This window comes from Anoplophora glabripennis, unplaced genomic scaffold (assembly GCF_000390285.2).
Source record: "Anoplophora glabripennis isolate ALB-LARVAE unplaced genomic scaffold, Agla_2.0 scaffold432, whole genome shotgun sequence".
Lineage (NCBI taxonomy): Eukaryota > Metazoa > Arthropoda > Insecta > Coleoptera > Cerambycidae > Anoplophora > Anoplophora glabripennis.
Genome location: NW_019416822.1, coordinates 150,298 through 177,645, shown reverse-complemented (window position 1 = coordinate 177,645; position 27,348 = coordinate 150,298). Strand labels below are relative to the sequence as shown.

Here is a 27,348-nt window from a genome sequence, read left to right as displayed (position 1 = left end):
TAAACTTAAACAATTACAACAGTCTCATTGAACACCCAGAACTAATAGCTACGATAATGAGAGCACTGGATCTATAATAGTTACTGTTTTGTATTGAAATGTTATATTACTTAAAGTGTATTTCGTATAGTTAATAAAATCATAAATAAGTTAACAAATAATTACAAATTACTTTGACATTTGGCATTCTAGAACATAAAAATATTTTGCAACTAGGTGACAAAAAAGACTCACTTTGTCAGCTGAAAATTTAACGAAAATATCGACCTTAGATGACAGTTTCCAAAAAAAATTATTTAAAATTAATTTATGGCATGATTGGCATGGAGTAGAAATTTTATGGAACTGTAGTTTATCTAGTGTAAGCGGCTGTCACGTTAACATTTTGCTCAGAAATCAGGACATCTGAAATGAATTCTTCGATAGCAGAAAATGTCTACTCATTTCTTTATTTTGAAATTTTAGAAAAAATTAAAACTACTTTTTTGGCACCCTCTTTAAGCGGTTGTATCTTCACAGGGGATGTTACCCCTATGAATTTTTCGCATTTATTTATTCACACCCTATATATCTATCTATTTATTTATTCAAGGCCACAAAAAACGGTACACAAACTTCAAAGGTGCCGGCACTAAGTTTTCCGACTGATTGTTATGTTTAAGGGCGGAAAAATTTAGGTAAAAAGTATTGAAAAGGAATCATATATTATTGGGTAGTTTTATTTTATTTACTATTGAAATATAGAGAAAATATGCTTAACATTATTTTTTATACTGATAGTCTATTCTTCTGCTTTTGTCCGAAATAATCTTTTCTATTTCTTGTTTAATAAAGTTTGGTATTTCTCGCACCACTGATTTTTAATAGATAGCTTTGCAAGTGCTGTTAATCTGTTTAATTTAAACTTTTACAATCTTTTAAAAAACACACAAGAAACAATATGCAGATAACAAAATTTTATACCTCACAAACAAATTACGTTTAATAAGAAAAAAAGCGGTAAATAGCTATTATTTGATTACGACTGGACTAAACAAAGCCCAAACTACATAGTAAATATGCGCTACTCCCACTTCGTCTTTAACTGCTGTGCCACGGTAACCATGACCACCCTTATAAACACTTTACAGTTTTGATAAAACATCTGGCAAAATCGTACTGTATATTTTAACCATAAGGTATACTCCCCATAAGGAAATCATCCTGTATGTTGAAAGAGTATCTAACGAAGGTAAAATATTTTCTTGGACACCTGATACCTACCGGACAATTTTATTCAATACGCATTACGGCTATTGATACCAATTGCAGTTGTTGTAAAATGATCACCTGTATCAGCAAATTTCTGCGTTCTACCAAGGTTGCCTTACTTGGAACATGAATCACAAACCAGTAGCCGCTGATAAATTATTTATTAGATATTTTAAATATCTATCTGTAACTGAACTACTTAAAGACCACCGGTATTTTATGTGTCACGTGGATTGCATACCTTAAAAGCCATATATGCATAATAATTGTATAGCAATGAATACATTGATATTCTCATTTACATATCCAATAATGGAAAATTGACGTAAATTCTACAAGATCTGTGGCTTTTACGTTTCTTGAAACGCATTACTCTAAAGGGTCGCTTCCTAGTTTTATTTTATTTTGTTCATCACGGGAGACACAAAACATGTAGTGGGGTGTCCCAAAAACAATTTAGGATTTCAATTGTACGCCATTTTGGCAGAATTGAGTAGGGTCACGCGTTGTATACGTTGCGGTTAGACAAAATGGAGGTCAAAATTCATCGCAAGTACAGAGAGTGTGTAGCTGAGACTGTGTGCAAATGCGGAATTTTGGGTAGAAAGAACGTCCCGAATGAAACAACTGTGAAAAGTTTAGTTGCCAAATTTGAAGAAACAGGTTCTGTTGCAGACAATAAAAAACGTGCCGGCCTCGAACTGGCCGTTCTGCCGAAAATAGTGCTACGGTGAGTGCTAGTGTGGCGGAAATCCCCGTAACCTCAGTGCGCCGTCGGTCACTGCAATTAAACATTTCAAAAAGCACAAAGCAGCGGATTTTAACAAAAGATCTGCATAAAAGATTCAGCTAACCCAGGAATTGAATCCAGACGTCAATAATTGGATGTTGGGGAATCAATCTACCTGACTTTATAATTAATTAAATATTTTTTCCTCATATGTTCCGCGTTTCTTTTTAGATCAGGGCGGATCTATTTTGAGGTGGATGTGAGAGGGGGCAACCAATTTTTTTCTGGATTACATTACAACTCACATAATAAAGTGCCGATCCCTAGATTTGAGCGAGCGAGGTCCGGAATATTTTCAAAATTGCAAAAATGTTTAAAAAATTTAAAAAATACCTATTTTATCTCAGTTTTTTACTTATATCTTAGAACCTATTCATTTTGGAAGAATATTGAAGAGGAAAAAAGTTTTAGAATTGAATTTTTCACATTATACTGTTAAAAATGTTTAAATTTATTACCGATGTTGCAAAATAGCAATAATTGATGTAAAAAATGGCAAAATAATAAAGATTTTTGGATAATATTTTAAAAATATTTTAATTGCTTCGAAGGCATTCTAATTTTGGTAAAAAAAACTTTAGAGTATAATAAAACAACACACCAAATTTCATTAAAATCGGTTCTATAGTTTTCACAAAATAATTTTTTGAAAAAAATTTTGAAAAAATATTTTCGAATTCTCAAAATGTTGCACAGCCTCAAATAAAGCATCTAGATCCATGAAAATTTTTTCACATAGAAAAGACCGCTCAACCTTTCAAATGGTTTTAGAAAAATTGAAATCGGTTGATTAGGGCGGACACAGTAAATTTTTAAAGTACACTCTTTTTAGATTCCATTTATCAATTTGCTATTTATTTTTTTTCAAAAATTATAATTTTAATGTACTATTTTTTCTTAATTTTATCTGTATTTAACAAAAAAATAATAATTTCCAAATATATTTTTTTAATTTGTTTAAACAAAAATTATTTAAATAATTGTAATAATTTTTTCATTGAAAAAATGCAATAGCATAGGGTAAAATATACAGTATATTTAATGCATAAATAATAAACTTTGTTTATAACAAAATATGTGCAAATTAGAAGTTGGCATTACGATATTCGAATTCCTGATAATGCTATTTTTTTCGTACCTTCGCATTTTGAACCTCCGAATTCAGTCTCGGAGCGAAAGCTCCCTCCCCCATTTTCCCTGTTTTGAGTCACTTTTTGCGCGTGAGAGCGACAGCTTTTCCGCTGGTTTATCTATGTTGCCGATAACTTATGGATATGAAAATTTTTTCCAGCTTAGAACTCGGAAAAACGAAGCCACTGGATCAAAGATTATTACTAAATTGTTTATAAATTAACGGTAAATGCCGATAAACTTTGACCGCTTATATCTCTAGAACCTATAAACGGAATTTACCTTTTCTTTTAAAAAAAAGAAGTGTCTTTCCGAGTACTTTAAAATTATAATTTAAAAAATATTGCAAATAAATGTAATCTAATTGTTTAAAAATAAAAAGAGAGTGTTAACTTTAAAAATTTACTGGGACCGTCCTAATCAACCGATTTCAATTTTTCAAAAACCATTTGAAAGGTTGAGCGGTCTTTTCTATGTGAAAAAATTTATTTGAGGCTGTGCAACATTTTAAAAATTCGAACGAATTTTTTCAAAAAATTATTTTGCGAAAACTATCGAACCGATTTTAATGAAATTTGTTGTTTTATCATACCCTAAAGTTTTTTTTACTAAAATTAGAATGCTGTCGGAGCAATTAAAATATTTTTAAAAAATTATCCAAGAAACTTAATTATAAAATTATAATATAAATTTAAACATTTTTAACTTACAGTATTGTGCAAAATTCAATTGTAAAACTTTTTTCCTCTTCAATTTTTTTCCAAAATGCATAGGTTCCAAGATATAAGTAAAAAACTCAGATAAAATAGGTATTTTTTAAATTTTTTTAAACATTTTTGCAATTTTAAAATGTTCCGGACCTCGCCCAGATCTAGGGATCTACACTTTTATTATGTGAATTGCACTGAAGGTATTCCAGCAAAAATTAGCTTGCTCCCTCTTACATCCAAGAAGTGCGATATTTCGACAGATCCGCCCGGGTCTATTTAACACATCATTTAGTTTAGAAAATTTTACTCAATAGATTTACTTTTCTAGCAATTGGACAAACGGTTTTATGATTCTCATAAATAATTCCAATTTTTCGATTTGTCAACGGAATGTGATATTTGCCTTGGCGTTATATTGCAATTAAATCCCATGTATCAGACTGCTATGACTAGTAACTAATATTAATACTATTGGCCATTATTGGTGCTGCCAACTTAGCAACATAATAAGACGTTTCGGAATTGTTAATAGAAATGTACTTAAATATTATATTACCCACTTTAAGTATTATTCTGAGGAATTCTAATGAAAAGTGACACAAAAATAAACCAATTATTCAGTGTACGAACGTTATATTTTCCAAGTAACCTCAAAACCGCTAAGTATTGCAGTAGTTTCGTTAGCTCGCACCCACTATATCAATTCGCACGAATTCGGTTTGAATCCATGCCAAAATTAATTCGGTAGCCCCTTTGGCACCGTTTAATTAGTAACGCGCTATATAAAATATGTTTACTTATTTTGTAATGTATGAATATGAATTCTATATATCAAATGTCTGGTTAAATAGAGATACGACTTTGTTATGACTTCGCCAATAATATATTTTACATTTTCAATTACCAGTTGCCAATTTGAGATAATGCAGGATCCATTTCTGGTAAAAATGTTTAGACACGAGGTTGATTGAGTTTTTAGAAGATGAAAATATTTTATTCAGTTACCAATTTAGTTTAAGATTTAACAAATGTACTGAAGATGCAGGAACTACATTGAGTAATGATGTAATCAGTCATATTAATAATGAGAAAAAAATGTCTTTTTGCACCTCTTTTGCAAAGGCATTCGATACTATTTGTCATGACATATATATTACTAAAAATTACACGTAATTAGAAAAAAAAACATAGTTTAGATGGATTGAAACGAGGGGGAAACCGCAGGAGTAATTTGGTGTACAAGCTTGAGTAATTATGAGTAATATTGAGTAATACCGAGTAATAATGAGTAATGGTTGAGTCATACTGAATAATAATTGAGTAATTATGAGTAATACCCGAGCAATTCGGAGTAATAGTTGAGTAATTCGGAGTAATAGTTGCGTATTACGTGAATTATATACGCAACATAATAGCTGCGCGCGCATGCCATCTAGTTGTAGCCCCTACCGAAACCATTAGCGATATGTAACTTTACCGTGACAAGTAGGTACAAGTGTTGCGCCGATTTATGTATAATTATTGTTCTTGTGATTAGTGTTTGTGAATCATCTGAAACTCTTTAAATAGTAAGCGGTCATCGTCAAACTATTTTAATGATGGAAGACTATTTCAAAAAAGCACACCAGTCTGTGACCAATAAGTCCTCGAGCCGAGAATCGGAATTTTTGAGCAAAGGTCGAGTTCAAAGAATGTCAGAGTCTCGGTCAGAGTCGTCTTCGGTGGATTCAAGAACACTAGATTTGAGTGAGGAGAATGCCCTCTTATCAAGAATTTTAAAAACGTGAGCGAAAAATAAAAGTGATAAAAACGTATGGAAACGTATGGTCCAGTTGAACTTAGCGGAAGTGGCCCTTTCAAATTAAACAGAATTGACAGTTTGAATATTCCAAAAACCTACAAATTCGCAAAAAGAAGATTAAGTTTATTATAGATATCTACATTTATTTCAAAGTTTAGTTTTTTTACTCTTAGCTACATTTTAATTTAGTTTATGTTGTTGTTTAGTCCTAAGATGCAATATTTGTTATTCTGTTTTTTTTTGTAAACCATATTGGACTGTATACAAATAAACAAACATTTGTGCTACAGTTTGTATTCCTTGTTTATTTACCATTACCTTTTTTCCAGCCTTTCTCCTTTATTGAATGGGTGATTGTACCCCACTAACATGGTAAGCGACAATTAATCTTGAGTAATACAAATAACATTTGCGTAAACTGAGTCACGTTTGAGTAATGTGTGCAATACTTGTGTAATATGAGTAATATTTGGGTAATATGAGTAATAGTTAAGTAATATGAGTAATATTCAAGTCATATGAATAATATCCTAGCAATAGTGAGTAATATTTGAGTAATAGTGAGCATTATTTACCAAAATGAGTATTTTAGTGCACAAATTTTAGTAAACGGTTTCCCCCTCGTATTGAAATGTTATCTAAAAAAATTGAATGCAAAAAGTTTAAATTAATAAAAAAAAATAAGTAAAGGATTGACAATAGAAACAGGTGTTCAACAAGGCACTGTTGTTTGACCAATATTTTGTAATATACAAGATTTATAAATTAGTAGGGCAACCCGTTAACCACATATTCTTTGGACCGAAATAGTTGGACTTTTTTTATGTCACATTTCAATTCGGAGCCCTATTTTCAAAATTAAAATTAAAAAAAATATATTTTTTATTGATATTCTTGATAAGACTGATTTGGGGCCTCGTTTACGAAATATTGTAACTTTCTTGGATACGTGACATCGATTTAGTCGACGTTAGACTTTATTTTTTGGGGCTGTATGAAAGATTTGAGTCGTTATTTATTTCAATTTACTGAATAAAATGGACATGATCATCATCATGATCAGCGATCTTTAATTTGAGCTAAATCTAAAAAAAAAATGCAATATTCATAAAGCAAGCCGCAAATCAAAATATGTGGTTTCAGCCGAAAGTGCTCTTAACCTCGTACAATTCCTTTCTTTAACTGTTATTTAGTTGGTATTACCCATACAAAAGAAATTTTTCCCAAAAATTAAAGTCCAACGTCGACTAAATTGATGTCGCGCATCCAAAAAACTTACAGTATCTCGTAAACGAGGTCAGAAATAAAAATCTCACAAGAGTAAAAAAGATATTCGGAAAGGATAGGCGTACTTACTCAAAAAAAAATTAAAGTTGGGGGTTCCTTGGTTCCGGCACCCTTTTCCCCTCCGTTCGCGCGTTGATATTTTAAACCAAAATTATATAAAAAGTGTACCGACTTAAGATCAAACTCTGTGTTAAATTTCAAATAAATATCTCTACAATCACCAGAGTTGTCAATAAAAATCATTTTTTAAATTTTAATTTTGACCCCACGTATTTTTAAAATGGGGCTCCGAAATTAAATGAGTCATTAGAAACGTCCCATTATTTTAGTTCAAAAAATATGTGGTTAACTGCTTGACCTACTAATTTGTAACACCCCGTATATTAATTAAATTGCAAATCAACACTGACAAGTGATTTCTTACGCAGATGATGCTGCTATCATATTTCACGAAATCAACTGGAAAGATACATACAGAAAACGAGTTGAAAATTATACAATAGTTAAGTAATTATTTAATTATTATTAATTATTTCAAAACGGACTTTAATGCTTTCTCTTTTACAATTTTGGGTCAATCTACCTCTGATAATATTAAAATACTTACATGAAATATGTGAAAACATTGATAATATGCTTGCTCTTCTATTAAAAAAATGTTAATTTTACGAAATATCTGATACACGAAGATCAAGATTTAAGATGTTATACCATTTAAGAAACATATTAGGAGGGAAATATATTTTCTATAAATTCTTTAACTTAATTTCTGTTGCAATTAAAAAATATATGAATAAAAAAAAATGTAAACATTGATTTTTAATTCAAAATTATATAAAATTTGAACAAACAAGTAATATGATGAATTAATATGTAAATACATATTTTCCTGTCCTTGAAACTTATTAACATTTTCCTCAGTTTTGTATACAGGGTGATTTCACTTTAAATACAGAAGCTGCAGGAATTGATTAATTGCAAAAAATAAGTAGAGTTTGCCCTATAAACAGTATTCGAGATATAGGGTGTAAAAGTTTACAAAAAAAAATATTTCCTGTAATATCTTCATAATAAGCTTACGGAATTGAATGAAATTTACTATAACGTATTCACTTAATTCCATCAACGCATTTTAAAAATGTGACAGAAAATATATACAGGGTGATTCAGAACTTATCCAAAAAAAAATCTGGATGTACAGGGGACCCTTACAAATACACTTCTGTAAAGGATAAATCATAAAGGTCAGTTCGAAATTGATTTAAAAATACACTTCTGCACGGCACTGGAAACTGGTCCACTGTAAAACCTGACCTCGCACAATGCGACAGGTATGGCGGCGTGATAAAAACGGACAAACACTTTCGTAAGGAAAGAAATATGTAAATAGAACTTTATCGCACCTATTTTATATCGGCAAATTCAAATTCTTTTGCCTTTATTAATTATTAATAAAATTAATTTGTGTTTTTAAATAATAAAATCATTTGACATACCAGATGCCGCAACAGCAATTGTTCAAAATTGTATCCACTTACGTGTAAACACATTTGGGTCTGTCTTACTCACTTTCTACGAACTAACACAAATGATGTCTTGCTTCACCATAACACAAATACTTCACCATAATACAAATGTTGTCTTGCTTCACCATAAATTAAAACGATATCCATCAACTCTGAGTTGCTATACACGCAAGCCAATTTTGACATTAACTACTAAAAAACTGATGTAAATACCACAGATAACAGGTAAAAACTACCGCAACGACGGATTTCAGTATTAGGAGTCACATGGCTCTCCACGCGTATTGCGAATGACGCTAGAGACTACAGTTGTCCAGCTATGTAGTGGTTTAATGTGCTATAACTTCAATAATTTTTTTCTCAGAAACTATAAGGATTTTACAAACATTTTTTTTACAATATTGACTCCATTTCTCATGCCGCATCTATTCCCAAATTTTTTTGGATAAGTTGTGAATCACCCTGTATATTTTTTGTAAAATTTAACATTCTGTATCTTGAATACCGTGTCCCACAGGAAAGACGTTTATCGAGCTAACTCTACTTATTTTCTGGTAATTCCTGCAGTTTCTGTATTTAAAGTGAATCACCCTGTATATTATACAATTAGTTTATACCTACTACTGCCTGTTCCTACACAGAACGGAAATATTTAAGCACGGAGTGCCTGTTACTTCAGCTGATGTTTCTAGTCTTAAAAATCCAAAAATAGAGTTTGTAAATATTTAGTTTTCTTAATTTTTGCATGTATGTATGTATGAGAAATTTAAGTTAAATCTCGTTAAAAAATTTTAAATAAATTCAATTTTTGAACTAGCGTGACAACATCATTAGTTTAAATTGGCTTCATTACCTGAAAGTCGCATACAAAAGCCAGTAAAGTAATAAAACTACATATGATAATACTACGGGTGAGATTACGTCGATCAATCAAAATGTCTGACTGAGGATTGTACACAGACCATACAAAGAACCTAAGCTTAGGATCATTAGTCTTCTTTCCTTTTTGGAATACTCCACAAGTGTTTTTAATTCTCAAGCCACAGTACATTACCCTCTCGCGTAGACCGTCAACGTTTTCTTTAACAGCCTTACAAAAAAATTAAAGGAGAACTATTCATTGAAAAAGAAGTAGTGAGCGTCTCAAAATTCAAGCAAGATTTGAATTTTGCGCCATTTGTGCGCGTAAAGTATTGCCAACGAAAAAAAAAGACAGCGTGACAGTTACCTGTTTATCTGTCTATTGATTTTATGCAAGGAACAAAAATGTCGATCAAACTTTGGCATATTGTGTCCATATTTTACTTTCGATTGGTAATTAATTTATCCAAAATCTCGATAACTACATGGAAATTGGATGTCGACCAAATCAAGTTTTGTTTATTAATACATTATATTATCAAAATTCAAATTTCATTAGAAAACTCGATGGGTGAATGTCGATCTAAGTCGGGATCTTAGACTATGAGCATATCATAACATTCACGATTGCTAAAAGTAAATGCGCCATTTTCAAAAGAAGACTTGGAAATGCGGCTATTAATGTACTCTCCAAAAACAGCACAGCAATCACTACAACAATGTATTACAAACTGACATTCGAATACAGTCCGGCTTCATAAGAAACCTACACACTCGTAGAAAGTGTTATAGAACTGTTTGTAAGTACTCGCCGCGATAAAATACATGTATTTCAGCGGTTCCAAAACAGTTTTAAACACATTTTTAATTAGCTTTTTTCTCTATGACCTTAAACTTCCGATACAAGTTTGTGACAGTTAATTCAGTTTCTGCTCCTTTTTCACTCTTTTAAATTTTTGACATAAGTTCATTAACACCCTGTATAAATAAAGATTTGGCAGCTACAGTTCGCAATTTTCGTGCAAAATATGGTCGGAATCAATTGTGAAGAAATTAACTGTAAAGTTACCCTATACTGTACTGTACTTTATGAATCAATTAAAAAATTACAATTTTTAACTATAAACCTGTGTTTTCTATCAAAATTACTTCTTGCGTGAATTTTGGAATTAATGGAAAAATTGTTGTCCCATACCACTTCAACAAGTATTTCCAAAACATGACTTGTTTTTTCATCGAATTCATCCAATCTGTATTAATTTTTTTTTTTTTCGCTGAATGGAAGGTGTGTCACTGAAAATAGTGATTATTTTTTATAATATTTGCGAAAGAATATTCGATTACAAGTTTCTGAAGTCAAAATTAATAAACATTAAACAAAAGTTGTAAACTGTAGGCTGCAAAAAAGGAGAAGATAGTTTTCCTATTTCTGTAAATACTTTTAATTCGATTTGATCTTCACACATACCAAAACCCAATTAGACAAAAACAATTTTTGATACCCGGTAGCGGTTAAATAAAGTTTTAGTTATTTGACAATAAGGTGTAGTAGTTCTATGCATAGGAATATTGGAGCTTCCTATTTATCTTCAAAAAGAAGTGCCTCTATATGAAAATTGACCAAAAAAGTAGCCACCACTTATTGTTAGCAATGCCTGACAATGAAAAACGACTCACCTCCTAACAGTCACATTCGGTCCCAACTGAATGGTCAACGGCCTTCTCTTTTTCGTTACATTTGGTGAATTTTGAGCGTTGGAATTCAGAGATGTGATAGAAGACTTTATCTGAAAGTAGGGAAGGGAATAAAATAATAAAAACACTGCTTAGTAGGTAACACTTACAGGGTCTTTTCGCAGGATGTTAGCGCTCGTAGTTCGGAACCAAGGCTTCTTTTCCTTATCGGGGGGTTTATTCCTCAATTGAGGTGATTCTATTGTCCTCGCTGCATCATTCAATCTCGTAGTCGCTGAGGTACTCTTGGGTGTAGAAGTTGTCACACCACCTGCACTTCTTCTCAAGGACCCAAAGAAGGAAGTTTTGGATGCTGGACTTCTGAAAAGAAAGACATTCATAGATATTTTTTCATGTTTTGATAACAACTTTCACTGTGTTTATACAGGATGTTTTCAAATTAACGTACAATATTTTACTAATGACTAACAAAACAGTTTATATGAAGTAATCAATGCAACATTTTTTGTTTCATAATGATTATAAGTCAGTCAATGATATAACCAAAAGTAGCATAAAATACTTGTGAACAATTGTTCTTAACAGTCATATAAAACATTTCACTCTGTTTTACAATTACCCACACCTCGTACCAATTTACTAATAGCATCTCTCCTATATTATAGGCCGGGAAAATAAGCTGGGAAATGACCATTTCGCGACTTTTTGTTTCGGATCGGCAAGCTGAATTTATAACTATAGATGCTAAATATTATGTACAATAAGATATTACTTTCCACAGTCATAAAAATGGGGGGAAGATTGTTTACCGGTTGGTTAATTGTATAATTTTTACGTAAATTCACGTTTTTCGCTTATAACTTTTTCCGTTCATTTCCACCAGAAAACAGTAAAGTACTTTTTTTCGTCTTCAAAAGACCTACAAAACTAGACTTCGAGCGTTAAAAAATATTGATTAAATCAAACAGAAGAAGTTTATTTATGACTTTTGAATTTATAAACTGCGTTATTATTACCAGAACGTTTTGGCATCAAATCCTCTCATTGCTTATCACTGTCTAATAACTCGCACGAAATCTGGAATCGGTAAGTTGAATAGTTTACAAGATATGGCCTCTTAAACAAATTAACTAATTTATTAGTCTGGACGATCCCGAGGATCTTCCACAATCGCATTGATTTTTTTCAAGGTAAATTTCATAATAATACGTTGAAATCTATCATTTGTTTTTTTTTAATTTCAAATTTGCAACCTGGAATTTTTTTTATTTTTTTAGCCTAGTTGCAAAATGATGTACAGGCTGAGCCAGTTTTTTGTAGTAGGATTTTAACAGTTGATAGAGTATCATTTTTTAATAAGAAAAGTTCCTACGTAGGTCTTAAGAACGCTTCGTTTGTGAGATATAGGGTGTTGAAAACAAACTTTTTTAAGAATTTTTCTTAATATCTCTAAAATACCAACACATATTGAAGTGAAATTTGGTATTAATAATACATTAGTTATGGTGAATAAAACAAAGATATCTGTTATCCATTTCACACACCAGTGACGTGCCTGAGGTGGGTTACCGACCCTTTTAAAAAAATAATTCGTACGCCCGTGGATTTTTCTGGAAAATAACATTATTTCTAAATTTTTTAATCAATTCTAAACAAAACAGCTCTTTTTCAATTTTTTATAAAATGAACGGTTTTTGGTTAAATTCATTTGGCATGAAACTGTTCCAACGATATTGGTAATACATTTGTAATAAGAAAAATATGATGTACCCTGAAAATCAACAAAAACGATTAAATGTCATAACGTTAACATAAGAACGCAAACATTGTGTAACGTGTGTGTCAATTAGTTATTTTTTTAAGTTCTGTGTTTGTTTCTTCATGCCAAATTTCAGTTTAATATCTATTGGTCTTATATCCCTATCTCACTAACAAAGCGTTTTAAGACCTATGTTTATAGGAACTTTTCTTATTAAAATATGATTCTCTATCAACTGTTATTATTCATTCAATCGTTGTATTTAAAAATGTATTTGACAGTCTGTAACTCCGCTGTTTTTCAACGAATTTTGACGATTTCTTTTAACTTTAAGCTCTTTTCATAATCTTTGCGAATATGTAATAATATATAACTATATCACGCTCGTGCGTCGTTTGCAACTAAGGCTAAAAAATAAAAAAAAATTCAGGTTTCAAATTTGAAATTTAAAAAAAAATATATAGATTTCAATGTATTATTATGAAATCTACCATGAAAAAAATCAGTGCGATCAGTGCGAAGATCCTCGTAATCGTCCAGACTAATAATTAGTTAATTTGTTTATAAGGCCATAACTTGTAAACTATTCAACTTACCGATTCCAGATTTCGTGTGAGTTATTAGACAGTGATAAACAATGAGAGGATGTGATGCCAAAACGTTCAGGTAATAATAACGCAGTTTATAAATGTTTAATTCAAAAGTCATAAATAAACTTCTTCTGTTTGATTTAATCAATATTTTTTAACGCTCGAGGTCTAGTTTTGTAGGTCTTTTGAAGACAAAAAAATGTACTTTAGTGTTTTCTCGTGGAAATGAACGGAAAAAAGTTACAAGCGAAAAACGTGAATTAACGTAAAAATTATACAATTAACCACCCTGTAAACAATCTTCCCCCTATTTTTTGTGGAAACTAATGTGTTATTGTACATAATATTTAGCATCTATAGTGATCAATTCAGCTTGCCGAAACAAAAAGTCGCGTCCAACTCTATATTTCCTGGAATAATCAAATGATTTCCAATTACCAGAAGTATGGAAATCGACTTGAAATATTTTTTCATCCTATGAATGACATAAAAAAATTGTTTGTCTAGTAAATGTAATCCGTATTTTGTATATGTTAGTTAGCTTATTTGTTTTATTTGTCTGTTATTGTTTATCCTTAAATTCTTTGTCTGGATTTTATATTTTGATTGCTCTATGTTATGTAGTATTTATATTTTTATATTTAATGTTAGTTTGTCTTTTTCTTTTAAAATTTAGTTAAGGTTTTCTGTTTTACCTTATCCTATAATTGGGACTTTGTCCCGTTGGATATTGTAANTTTTATATATTACATTTTGCTTGCTCTATTTTATGTAGTACTTATATTTAATGTTAGTTTGTCTTTTTCTTTTTAAATTTAGTTAAGGTTTTCTGTTTTACCTTATCCTGTAATTGGGACTTTGTCCCGTGGAATATTGTAACTTCTAAATAAATAAATAAATAAATAAATAAATAAATAAATAAATAAATAAATAAATAAATAAATAAATAAAACCTTTATAGGCCTTGACAGTTATTTTAATATAGATTTTTTACATCCTAAAATATCCAGCAGTTAGAAGAGAGATACCTACATAATATAAATAAAATACAAATTACGCTACGCCTAGTCAGTTTTATTAACTGAGTAGGTAATTGTATATGATGCAACATAATTTGTTACTTGGCCCCACAGGAAAACCAATTTCGAACGCTCTTGGAGTCACCATATAGAGAATAAGAAACGTGACTGTAAAATATTGCTCGCGTTATAAAAAAAACAATATAATAGTAGGTACAAAGACATGTCTCAGGGTGTCCAGGAAATGGTGAGCAATCTCTCGTATTTGGAGAGAGCTTGCAAATATGACGTCACATAATCCGTGTTCACATCGCAGATATGCCGGAAAGTTCACTACTTCTCATGAGGCAAAAGGAGTATTCAGAAAATTATTCTTCCTATGGAAAAGTCTTCATTTGGACACACTGGTATGTGTTTTAAATTATTTTAAATTATCAAAAGCAATCAGAAAACCGTAGACATACCGTGTGTCTTATAGCTGTTTTACATTGACAATTTATTGATCAATTAATTCATGAAGTCGCTTCATCAAGAAATTGGACAAGTGTAATGCACCAAATCTGCTGTCAAATAACTTCATGAATTTATTCATCAAGTTCTTGACGAATTAGAGCATGTTCTAATTTTCGTCAATTTCTTCGTGAAGTTCGGAAGTACCAAACTAACAGATTTCCAGCCTCGGATCAGTAATGAGGTTATGTTATTGGAATATGTAAATAATTGTGTGGCGTCGTACTAGTTTTGCATTGTTTTTACTGATTTGTTACTTACAAACTAATATTTATATAATATGTGTCAAAACGGTACCGCTGTTGTATCACTACAATTATGAGTGGAAAGGTGACATTTTTGAAATTTATTTGCTTCTTTGATTCGTTGGTAGAACTGATTCATGCGTCAAAAAACTTGATAAAGTCTGTAGCAATGTAAAACCACACTGTTTACCAATAAATTCGTGAATTAATTCATGAAGAACTTCGTCAATTTATTCATCAATAAATTGTCAATGTAAAACAGTTATTAGAATGTAAGGCATTTGAAATCGCCTCCTACATACGCAAAATCGCCAAAATTCGACCGTCGCCGTCGAACCGCCATGCCAGGACGAGAAATACCACGCCGAGAGTTATCTGTTCCACGAACGATGACAACAACCAGTGCCAAAACTTCCCCTGAGATCGCCGACGAGAGGCGAGAATGAAGGAAATTTCTGCTATTTTTGGAAAAAAAAAACGGGAAAAATATAGACTTCAAATTATCCATCAATTGTCCAATTTCAGACTTCTAACTTCACACAAACAACCACGCCAGGAAGGAAGGCAGACATCTCTGACCGGAATGGGGTGCGAGCGAACACGCACCGAGTCAACTGCAGTTATTTAACCAGGACGTAGTTCTTGGCCAGAGTGTGTACTCGACAAACAAAAGGCTTCGCATTTGAAACCGCTTCATTTCTGTACTATGAAATAAGCATAAATAAATCGCATATCTAAGTCCTCTACAAAATATCCATAAACGCTCTCTCAGATATGTGCTGCAATTCAAGCTTTCTACAAGCTTTCGTACAAGCACTCGATGAAGTCCGTGCAACAGTGTCAGTTCTTCAAAGGCCTTTTTGGTCGCATCAACCATACAAATTTAGATCGTGGACTTTCCACTTGAGCTTTTTGAACTGACGATGGCGGAGAATTTGAAATCGCATTTTCCTTTGCTGACGATCTCAAGGTCTTACGTCAAGAGGGAACAAAATGAGATGCCAGGGAACCCGTTTACTGGCGAGCAGGCGTCTGACGACCTAGCACAGAGAGTGAAAAGGGACCTAGGGCAATACAATCCCTCCAATCCCACTGAGAGTCTATGACCCGCTCGTGATGCTCAGAGGAGAGGAAATAGGTCATCTCCACCGAGAACTAGCGAAATCGAGTAGAGTCTACGTCCTGGCGCCCAACGTAGGACCACGACCAAGGATCGGCAACCAACTTAATTGATTCCACGATATGGCGCACAACGTGGGGTCTTGTTGATAGATGAAAACCCGGCCTATTTGATTTCACAAATTGTTAATATAAAACTGCTTAAAGAAGGGTATTTACATATGCCAAATATATTTTATATTACAAAAATAATGCAAAATTATGGGATTCCACGTCAATAAATATTTTATTGAAATATAAACTACATTTTATTTTCACGTATGGAAAAAATGGTAACATCAACTAGACTTTTTCTTCGCACTCTTTAATATAATAATTACGCTATTTATTGACCGTTTCTCTATGTGTTATACCAATTTTATTGTGAATTTCACTTATGGAAACGACTTATCAAGCAAAAGTCACCCCTTATCTGTCTATTAAGCAGAATGCGTGGCATTCCCCATCCAACCCTTCAAAACACCTCCCTGGTGTGCACTCTAACATATCAACGAATCCAGACAATTAGCCTTAACAGCTCCTTCAGAACAAATGAGTACCTGATGAGGGCAGCGAGTCGTTAAATGAATAGCGCAAAGGGAGGAAAATCACGCAAATACCAACAGCTGTCAATACATTTGCGAGAGTCATAAATACAGGATAGGGGCTATAAAACTTAATGCAATAAAGGGATTGAAGCTCACTGTTAACCTTCATTATATGGTGGCTTCTGCTGCTAATGCTCTATATATTTTTTTATAGATTTGTTTTAAAGATGTATTAGATATAACCTTTAAAATTGCGTTATTCTAAAATTGATCCAAACTTTATATATTTAACGAAAGTAAATTATAAATAATAGTAATGATAATGATAATAATAAATGTGTGATTTTGAAATTGAGGAAAGACAGAGCTAATTAGAAAATAAAATTTTAATTAATGAAACCCTTTATTTTTTCCAAGATTATATTTTTTGTCACTATTCATCACTCTAACTTGTGACGAACATTAAATGCATGAAGAATTTTCTTTATAATGATCTTTGATTTTTTAACAGAGACAGTTATCGATTTGAGATTACGTTTCAAATCTTCTACTTGCTATCTAAATATTTACAGATCAACAGCGTTCAAGAGGAAATATGATTCAACTAAACTAAAATTTGAAGTGGTTTTCGAGGATGGTCGTTTGAGTTTCTACTATCACTAGAGCATTGAATATATATATGAATCAACACTGAAAGAAATGCGTTTTATTCTTTATTAGAATTCTATATACCATTATAAGTATATAAAACGCGTATTGCTAGCACAGTTGTATAGTGACTATAAACCTTATTCTTTATTAAATTATTGTATAACTAGTATACAACGTTTTTTATACCCTTTACGAAATAATAGCAATAACTGTTATTAGTGTTCCATATCGTTATTAGAACATCTAGTACTGGTTATAAGTTTTATAATAATAAATGTATTAAACTGTTGTATACTCTGTATGAGTTAAAAACATATGTCATTAAGTTTTCAGAAATTTTATTGGATAACTGTAATTACAAGCTAAGGTTCTAATGTAAACATACATAAAACATACTTTTAAGCATTAAAAATGATGACAAATCGCTCCCAAAACTGTCCAGTTTATTTTCTTAGCAACGATGCACCCGTATTTTCTTGTATTACATGAGAATTTGCACTATAACTCTTCCACCTTAAGAATGAAGCATCCCCAGAAAGGTTGAGCTTCTTTCCATATAATTTTATTTCCTCTGGTTGATTGACTTTATACCCATGCTCTTCTTTGTCACCGTTAACCTTCTGTTCCTCCATCTTATGTAAAACTTAACATCAGCGATTTCTAATAGGACCTACAAAATAATAATTTTTAAGATTTAGACAAGATTTACATTTGAAAAAACAAAACAATTACAAGCCATAAAACAGTTAGATACTTACATAATAATTTTCCATTTCACACAACGCGATATGATCATGTATCCCACAAAACATGTGCATATACTGTCCATTTTCATCAAACTAGACGTGTGTAAGTCGATGCACAGCGGACTGTCGGAAATTTTACGATTGTTGTATTTTCTCTTCTTGAGTAAAGATAATAAAGACGTTGTGGTTTTGTGTGTTTATTTTGACAATGATTGAACATGTATGGACAATAAAAGTGGACTGTATAAGATAGTTGAGTACCGTTCTGCTTCATGCATAGCATGCTACTGAAATCTTAGAAGGGATGAGCTCGTGCGGCGAACCCTAAATCAGCGGCTGGAATAGCCAGGTTTCTTATTGAGTCGGCGCACTTCGCTCTCGGGTCTGACATATGATTATTATTACAAGACTATGAATATAACTTAACAACGATCATAACCGATTATGCACCGAGAGGTGACGATCACTTAACCATTATAAGATGCGTTTTACACGTTAAAAACGGAAACATATTCAGTATAAGAACGAATAATTCTGTTAATACAATTGTTATATACAAATTCGGATACTGGTCTTTATACAACAAATCTTCCCTACTATACAATTGGAATATAAAGTCTATAACACCTAATAATGTATAAGTAATTCATTATAACCTTTATTTCATGGATGCATAAGGTGTATTAAGCACCTTCCAGTTAAACTGATTGAATAATGAGTATGGAGATGATTGCTTTTTTTAAATAAAAGTTGTACATTGGTTATAAAAGTTTTAATATGCGCTATACACATTATTCTGAATAAACAGTTTAATAAGCCCATTTCTTTCAGTGAACTATTCTGATAACTGGTCATGAGGTAAAGTTTCAGCAAAGTGGTTCCAAAACCATTATCAGATAATTCAATCTCAGATATTCTATTGGTAACAAAATGTAAACGTTGTGACGCGGAGACGGTTGCCATAATTAATATCAACCATTGATGGTGAAGAATGAAACTGTATTAATTCACATTTGTATCATACCATCTAGTAGTCACCTTTCATGAAGAGTATTGAACTGGATAACCTTCAGGGGTTTTTCATAAGGAAGATGGTGCAATTGTTGTGTCCAACGGCCTGTACAAAGTTGTATTCTTTCCTATAATGAACACTATCTCACTGACCAAGGGGACCCAATAAGGCATGAAAAGGCCGGATATAATTTACATACAGTCTGCAGGCTAATTTGGCTCTGATTTGACAAATGTTTTTTTTTATATTATTATACAGGGTGTCACCTAACGAATGTTAAATACTTCATTGATTGGTATAATCTAGAATCCAAACTTGCTTAAAGAAGAATGTCGCAAAATAAAGGTACAGGGTGTTGAGTTTCTTTTTTTTTTTCTTGTTTTCTCCTTAACTCAGAACCCAGTTAACCGATTTGAGCAAAACTTGTTGCTTAGTTGATCTTCATGAAGTATGCAGTGATTATGTCCCTATTAGGTTAAATCATACAGGGCGTTCATTTTACTACAACCCATTGTCAATATTCTTCTGTAACTTTTTGGTACGTTTAAATTTTTACGACATTAGGACATTTTTCGTTTCAATACCATTTATAAAAATAATATAAAAAATCATTAAAAGCATGCTTCTATATTTTTTAAGACAAAAAAAAATTATTTGTGTACGAATAATATTTGTAAAAATGTATAATTAATTAATTTTAATATTACTAGTTAATGTATTATCTGACAATATTTAAACAACGCTCCATCTTACAAGTGTTTGAACAGAAATACAAACTGTTTTAATTTAGTTCTTGGAGTGATCAGTAGATCTTGATAAAATTTTAGCAGCCCGTTATTATAGTAGTTTATATTTATGTCGATCTATATCAAGAACATGGTTTTTCATATGTGACACACTATTTGTACCAACCGTTACACGCTAACACATTTAAGTGGTTTAGTTCTCAAACATCTATACTTTAAATAAATTTAAATTATTTCAAACATTCTTTACATCTTTACAGGTTTTGGTAAATCAAATTTCTTATTAGCAAATATTTTTTGCTAATAATTTACATTTTTAAGAAAAAAGAGAACTTGAGTAACATATCAGTAAAAAACAATAACAACGAACATCCGCTTTACCTTTTTAACTCCACTCGATCTCCAATTGAATTAAAAATATTTGGTTCAGTTCAAAGTGAGAGATAAAAACAATTCACAAAATAACAAGGAATCTGATAGATGATAATGAAGATATATAAAAGCAAGTGTTATTATGTTTATCATCATGTTTATTACGTTATTCTAATTTTAAAGGCTGAAATAAAAAAATATTTACATTACGAAACACACCGACTGTACCGATACAATGAAGCAGATTGTTTACCATCAAGATAATGTAATAACAAGGTTGTCGAGTGTGTCTCGTTAACTGATAAAAATATTTCAAGTTGCGAAATTTACATATCGAAATGTATTTAGATACCCGTTTTATTCCCAAATGAAAACTGGAAATAAATGCGGTGTGGTAAAAACACGGTAAAATAAAACGATTCTAGACTGAACTGGACCTTGAATTGCTTCGAAAAATTCGATCTCTAGGATGATTCTCGATTTTGGATGTGTTTTTATTTACGGATCAGTAATTTCAATGGTAACGAGGCAGTCATTGTGTAATGCTGATAAAACATATCCGTAATGTGTCGAGATTTTTTTAAAGAATAATTGTCTAAAGGCAAAGATCTAAGCAAGTGGATTAAAATTTTATATTCTGTGTAACCTAGTACTCAAGGAGTATTAGAAGTTTGACTGCCTTAATTTTAACAGACGATAGAATACATTAAAATAAACAAAAAAACCTTACATGACATGCGTCCTAAACTCGACCATTTCCGCGAAAAAAATTATCAGTCTCCAACTTGATGTACAAAAGTTCGATTAATTAAGGAATAAAATACGATGTTTATTATCTTTTTGAACTTCTTTATGCTTAATTCTAAAAAATGATTAGCGTTGTAATAAATTTAAAATTCGATAAAATCCATATCGAGCAATGTGACAACGGCGCGGCGGATAACACGAGGTACTAAGCTGTCCAGCAATATGCAATTCATTTGGTATCTGGAATTGGCTCGTGTCTGAGTGTTTTTTGCGTACCACTATTTCCTTTTCTTGAGGCGTTTTCCAGCGAATTAGCGAAAATTGGATTCGAAGGTGTCGTGCGCATGCGTGCGTCGAAAATGGTGGTGGACATTTTGAGGATATGTTGTAGTTTGTTTTGTACTTGTGCATTTAAAAATTACTGAAATTTGCTTTTTGATAAGTACGTAAATAATTTTTTATATGTATGATTATTTGGATGACGTGACGGTATTTTAATTACATATTTTTCAAATTCATAATTTGATTAAAAGTTAAGTTCCTGTTTTAAGAGATTCATATTTACTAAAATTCGAGCTAAAATTTAAGCACAACACCAATTTCATATTACAAAATCGATACAATTTATTAAATGTTACACAATAATAGTTGTTTACATTTTTTCCGTAGGCCAAGTCTGCCGCGTGCACATGTGGTATGCACCAGCTGTGTAGCGTTAGCTTAAGCGTTGTTGTCACGTTGTGATGAAACTCCCCAATATTAATACTCGCTGTATTTTGAAAACTGTTAATCTTACGCCCCTGTAATTTACAACTTTTTTGTTCATTTATGATTACTCTACCTCATGCTGAAGTAATGGTAGTGAAACTTCTTACGGCCTGTATAATATCACTTTTTTCGTTAGTTTGTCAGTACCGTGAGTGAACTAGTTATGGTCGTTTACGAAGGTACTAATGTTAATTAGCGAAGGTAAAGGTTATTATAAGTTGCCGGAGGTTATTTACAGCCGTGGTACTTAGATAATTTTATTTCTTTCTAAACAGATGCTTAACTGAAATAAAATTCAACAAAGCGTTTTAATGTGTACTCGTATTATTGTAATTAATTATATGTGACGGAGTACTGTGAAATTGTATATACGAGGTTTGATCAAAAAGTAAAGGGAATTGTTAATTTTCTCAGAAAATGTTTAATTAATCTTCAATTTTGATCACATCCCCTTCCAAGTAGTCCCGCTGTGGAACGTCTCTTTGGGTATCGTCTTGAGCACGGTTTGCGATTTTGCCTTTATCTCATCTACTGTTGTCCTTTGAGTATCCTTTTGAGTTTGAGAAATAGGAGAAAGTCCAGGGGTCATTTATTTGAGATAATGTAGATAATAATGCATACTGCGTAGATTTTTAATTTGGTATTTTTTGCCTTGTATTTTAAGTTGATGTGATTATGGGCTATTTTGCAGAATACAAATGTCGAGAACTACCGAATATGGAGATAACAAATATTGAACACGACGGTGCACTTATAGTCGTGAATATCCCAGAAACCAAAACGGGACTTCATAAACCATTTAGTATTGTTGAACAACTCAACGGGCATTCAAATATTTTCTCTACATTATAGAAACCAGAGATGTACAATTTAATCATTGAGAAAAATTGTAAGCCAGATTTCTGTCTTGGTTTTGCCAAATGCTAATACAGGTGAATGTTTACGATGGGCTTCAACCACTGCTTTAGCAAATGTAGGAGCAAGGTTGAGACGAATAAGAAGACATGATACTTAGAAGTAGAAGTTGGAACCATTATAGTCCGGTCAATCTAGGCATTTAAAGATACATAAATTTACAACAAGCTGAAAGTAAGTAAAGTTGTTCAAAACATAATTAAAAATAACATATTAAAATTCCTCATCGTTCCGGTACTTGGAAAAAAATTTACTCGAGGTCAAAGGTCAAAAAAATGTTTTTTTTCGCGATTTTCAGCTAAATGGTAAGTTTTATTATAAAATTACCTCTGACAATTGTAGATCATAAAATTATCTATAAAAAATGTATCAATACATTTTTTCCTAAGTGCCACCGTTTCTGAGATATAACGATTCAAAAAGTTGTAAAAGTTGTAATCGTCATAATATGCACACGTTTCCACGCCACCTATGAGGTAGTGTACTTAGCACGTTTTTTTAACGTGGTTTCCCCAGTAGGGGAATTACACAGGTCTGTTGTGATTCTGTTTAGTTTGAAACTATTGCATAATAACAGATATTAGCAAGGGTTGGAAATGATAAAAGCGATGGAAAATTAAAAAAAGTAGAGGAATTTATTCGTCTGATTCATAACCTTCAAATACTTCTTCTTGCTTTTCTTCTTGATCTTCTTCTTCTTCTTCTTCTTTTTCATACTGCGTGTAAGTAAATTGCGTCAATAGTGATATATCGCATGTCTCCTAATTGGTATCAAACGAATCCTCTACTGTTGGTGATTCAACATTAGAACACGACCGGCCTTGACAATTTGTACATGCCAGTAAACAAGACAGTCCAACTTTTTTGCAACCACATTTAGCACTGCATCCCTTCTTACAGTTACAGTGACGTACTTATGCATATTATGACGATGACAACTTTTACAACTTTTTGAATCGTTATATCTCAGAAACGGTGGCTCTTAGCAAAAAAAGTATTGATACATTTTTATAGATAATTTTATGATTTGAAGTAATTTTATGATAAAACTTACCGTTTAGCTGAAAATGGCGAAAAACCCATTTGTTTGACCTTTGACCTCAAGTAAATTTTTTTCCGAGTACCGGAACGATGAGGAATTTTAATATGTTATTTTTAATTATGTTTTAAACAATTTTACTCACTTTCAGCTTGTTGTAAATTTCACTCTTATTTTTTGATTTAATTTGACCGGACTATTATTATTGTGCCAATGTTCTTTGCCTCATTTTCCTCTTCTTGAGGACAAAGCACACGCAATTAGAACCGGTAGATCCATCCTCCCTGACTGCACAATTGAAACTGACACTTTATTGATCAATATTATTGACTCGTGTGAGGGCTACCGTTTTTTAACCATATATTGCGTCAATAATATTGCTTCAATAATATTGACCGTGTAACCCTTAAGGAAAAATTTGATGGAAATGGGCGTAATCTGCCAAATGCCATCATGTTACCAATAACAATGAAAACATTAATCCCCTTACCTATGTTATTTATTTTACAAGATAAAAATAATTATTTAAAGCAAATTGTCCTGGAATTGACGAAGGAAATCAAACTAAGTTATCATTGGCTCAAGTGATAGCGAATGTTATTCCAGTGAGTCTCCAAATCCTGCTATGACGAAACCTAAAAAACTGAAAATGTTTAAAATGTTTCATAACATTTCTGGACGAGATGACATTCTTAAATGAAATTGGTTATTTATTTCCAAAATAAAAAAAGGTAATGAGGCTTACTAGCAATTCGGCCATGCTTGGCTAAAAAAAAATCGATACAGAAGAAGTAATATTAAAATATCTTCAAACAAAAATCGAAAAACAGAACTTCATAAAAAATTCTTACAAATTGGAATTGAATTTGATTTGAAAGAAGAGGTCTATACAGGGTGATTCAGAACTTATCCAAAAAAAAATTCTGGATGTACAGGGGACCCTTACAAATACAATTTTGTAAAGAAAAATTCAAAAAGGTCAGTTCGAAATTGATTTAAAAATACACTTCTGCACGGCACTGGAAACTGGTCCACTGTAAAACCTGACCTCGCACAATGCGACCGGTATGGCGGCGTGATAAAAACGGACAAAAACTTTCGCAAGGAAAGAAATATGTAAATAGAATTTTATCGCACCTATTTTATATCGGCAAATTCAAATGCTTTTGCCTTTATTAATTATTAATAAAATTAATTTGTGTTTTTAAATAATAAAATCATTTGACATACCCGATGCTGCAACAGCAATTGTTCAAAATTTTATCCACTCACGTGTAAACACATTTGGGTCCGTCTTACTCACTTTCTACGAACTAACACAAATGATGTCTTGCTTCACCATAACACAAATACTTCACCATAATACAAATGTTGTCTTGCTTCACCATAAATTAAAACGATATCCATCAACTCTGAGTTGCTATACACGCAAGCCATTTTTGACACTAACTACTAAAAAACTGATGTAAATACCACAGATAACAGGTAAAAACTACCGCAACGACGGATTTCAGTATTAGGAGTCACATGGCTCTCCACGCGTATTGCGAATGACGCTAGAGACTACAGTTGTCCAGCTATGTAGTGGTTTAATGTGCTATAACTTCAGGATTTCAGGAAGGATTTTACAAAAAATTTTTTACAACATTGACTCCATTTCTCATTTATAGTACCTCTATTTTATATATATAATAAAATAATTTGACATAAATGATATTACAACTGTTCAAAATTTTGTCTACCGACGTGTAAACACATTTGGATCCGGCTTACTCAGTTTCTAGGTACGAACTAACACAAATGTTGTCTTTTTTCACCATAACACAAATCGTCCTTATTATCACGTAGAGACGTATAAGAGGGACGAAATGTTTCACCATAATACAAATGTCTTGCTTTACCATAAATTAAAACGATATCCATCCACTCCGAGTTGCTATATACGCAAGCCATTTTTGACACTAACTACTAAAAAACTATTGTCAATACTATCCCAACGTCAATTGTAAAATCGGATTTCAATATTCGGAGTCGCTGAGGCCACGTGGCTCTACACGAGTATTGCGAATGACGTTAGAGACTACAGTTGTCCAGCTATGTAATGGTTGAAAGTACTACAACTTCAATAATTTTTTTCTCGGAAACTATAAGGATTTTTCAAATTTTTACGACGTTTACTTCATTTCTCATGCCGCATCTATTCCCAATTTTTTTTCGATAAGTTGTGAATTACCCTGTATTACATTCTGTATGTTCATGTTTCTAAAGAGCAATTGTAATAAATTATTCAGTAATAGTTGCCAATTTGATGATTTTGTTAACATTTAATGACATTGACATATTTTAATTTGTTCTTGTATCACACGGTTCCATTAACCCCATGGATATGCAATTTCAATTAGCCGCCCACCGTAATTGCCATAGCCAAAGAAGGAAATGCACATTTATGGAAAAATATCGTATACACACTACGTCCTACGCGGGTTCGACACTGTAAAAGGCGTAAGATGCAAATCTGCAATCGCAAAACTTTTAAAACTACATAACCCATGCCCACGTGGCTACTTTTAGCAGTTTTACTATTATGCCGATATTCAAACGCCTCTCTGCATGTCCTGGGACGGGCAAAATTGTCTTGGGGCTGTGGGTGCAGAAATGGATACATGCACGTTGTTAACGTTTTTTCCAACATGGTAACCATCCATCCTTCTCCTTAGACGTATTGTTCGAATATAATCAATGTAAATAATGAACATATTTGTTTATAAAAAAGTTGCTATACTTCACTAAAAATCAGAGCAGATATATAACTTTTTTCGATAATAAAGGCGATGAGTCATTTTGGTGTCGAAATTCTATGGGCATAAAGGGCCGTAGTATACAGGGCGTTAATTAAGTATGTACAATAAATTCAACAGACGATTATTTGAGAGATTTTAAGACAAAAAATTCATATAATATAAACATTGGTCCGCACATGCTTCGTTTTGAAGATACAGTGTGTTAAACATTCGTAAAAAAATTGCTATTTCGTAAATATCTTAAATACCCTTTACCCAATTTTGTTGTAATTTGGTAGTGTTACTTGTAGTGTGCAGTGGCGTTCCGAACGGTACCTTAACGAATATTTTTGACAAAAACGTCACCAACTTTTTTGTAATTTTTATGTTTTTTGGATTAAGCAACTAAAAATACAACTTTTTTGTGTCTTGAATGTTTTTCGTACCTTAATTTTTGTAGAAAAAAAATAAAATCCACTTAACTGCATATCGCTGGACCACACAAGAAACATTATTAAAAATATTCACTGGACTTAACAAATCTATCAAGTTAGGGTTAAATTAGTACCTTAACACTACAAATAACACTGCCAAATTACAACAAAATTGGGTAAAGGATGTTTAAGAGATTTACGAAATAGCAATTTTTTTACAAAAGTTTAACACCCTGTATCTTGAAAAGGAAGCATTT

At 32.0% G+C, this 27,348-nt stretch overlaps 1 protein-coding gene across 1 annotated transcript in view; it reads right to left on the bottom strand.

The window, feature by feature from the left end:
- LOC108908637 overlaps positions 1-27,348 on the bottom strand; it is a 144,349-nt gene that overhangs the window by 102,489 nt on the left and 14,512 nt on the right. The window contains exons 3-4 of the mRNA XM_018712734.1: positions 11,202-11,412; positions 11,035-11,144 (exon numbers count right to left, since the gene is read on the bottom strand). Coding sequence (XP_018568250.1) covers positions 11,035-11,144; positions 11,202-11,412 — 321 coding nt within the window. The remainder of the gene's footprint in view (positions 1-11,034; positions 11,145-11,201; positions 11,413-27,348) is intronic.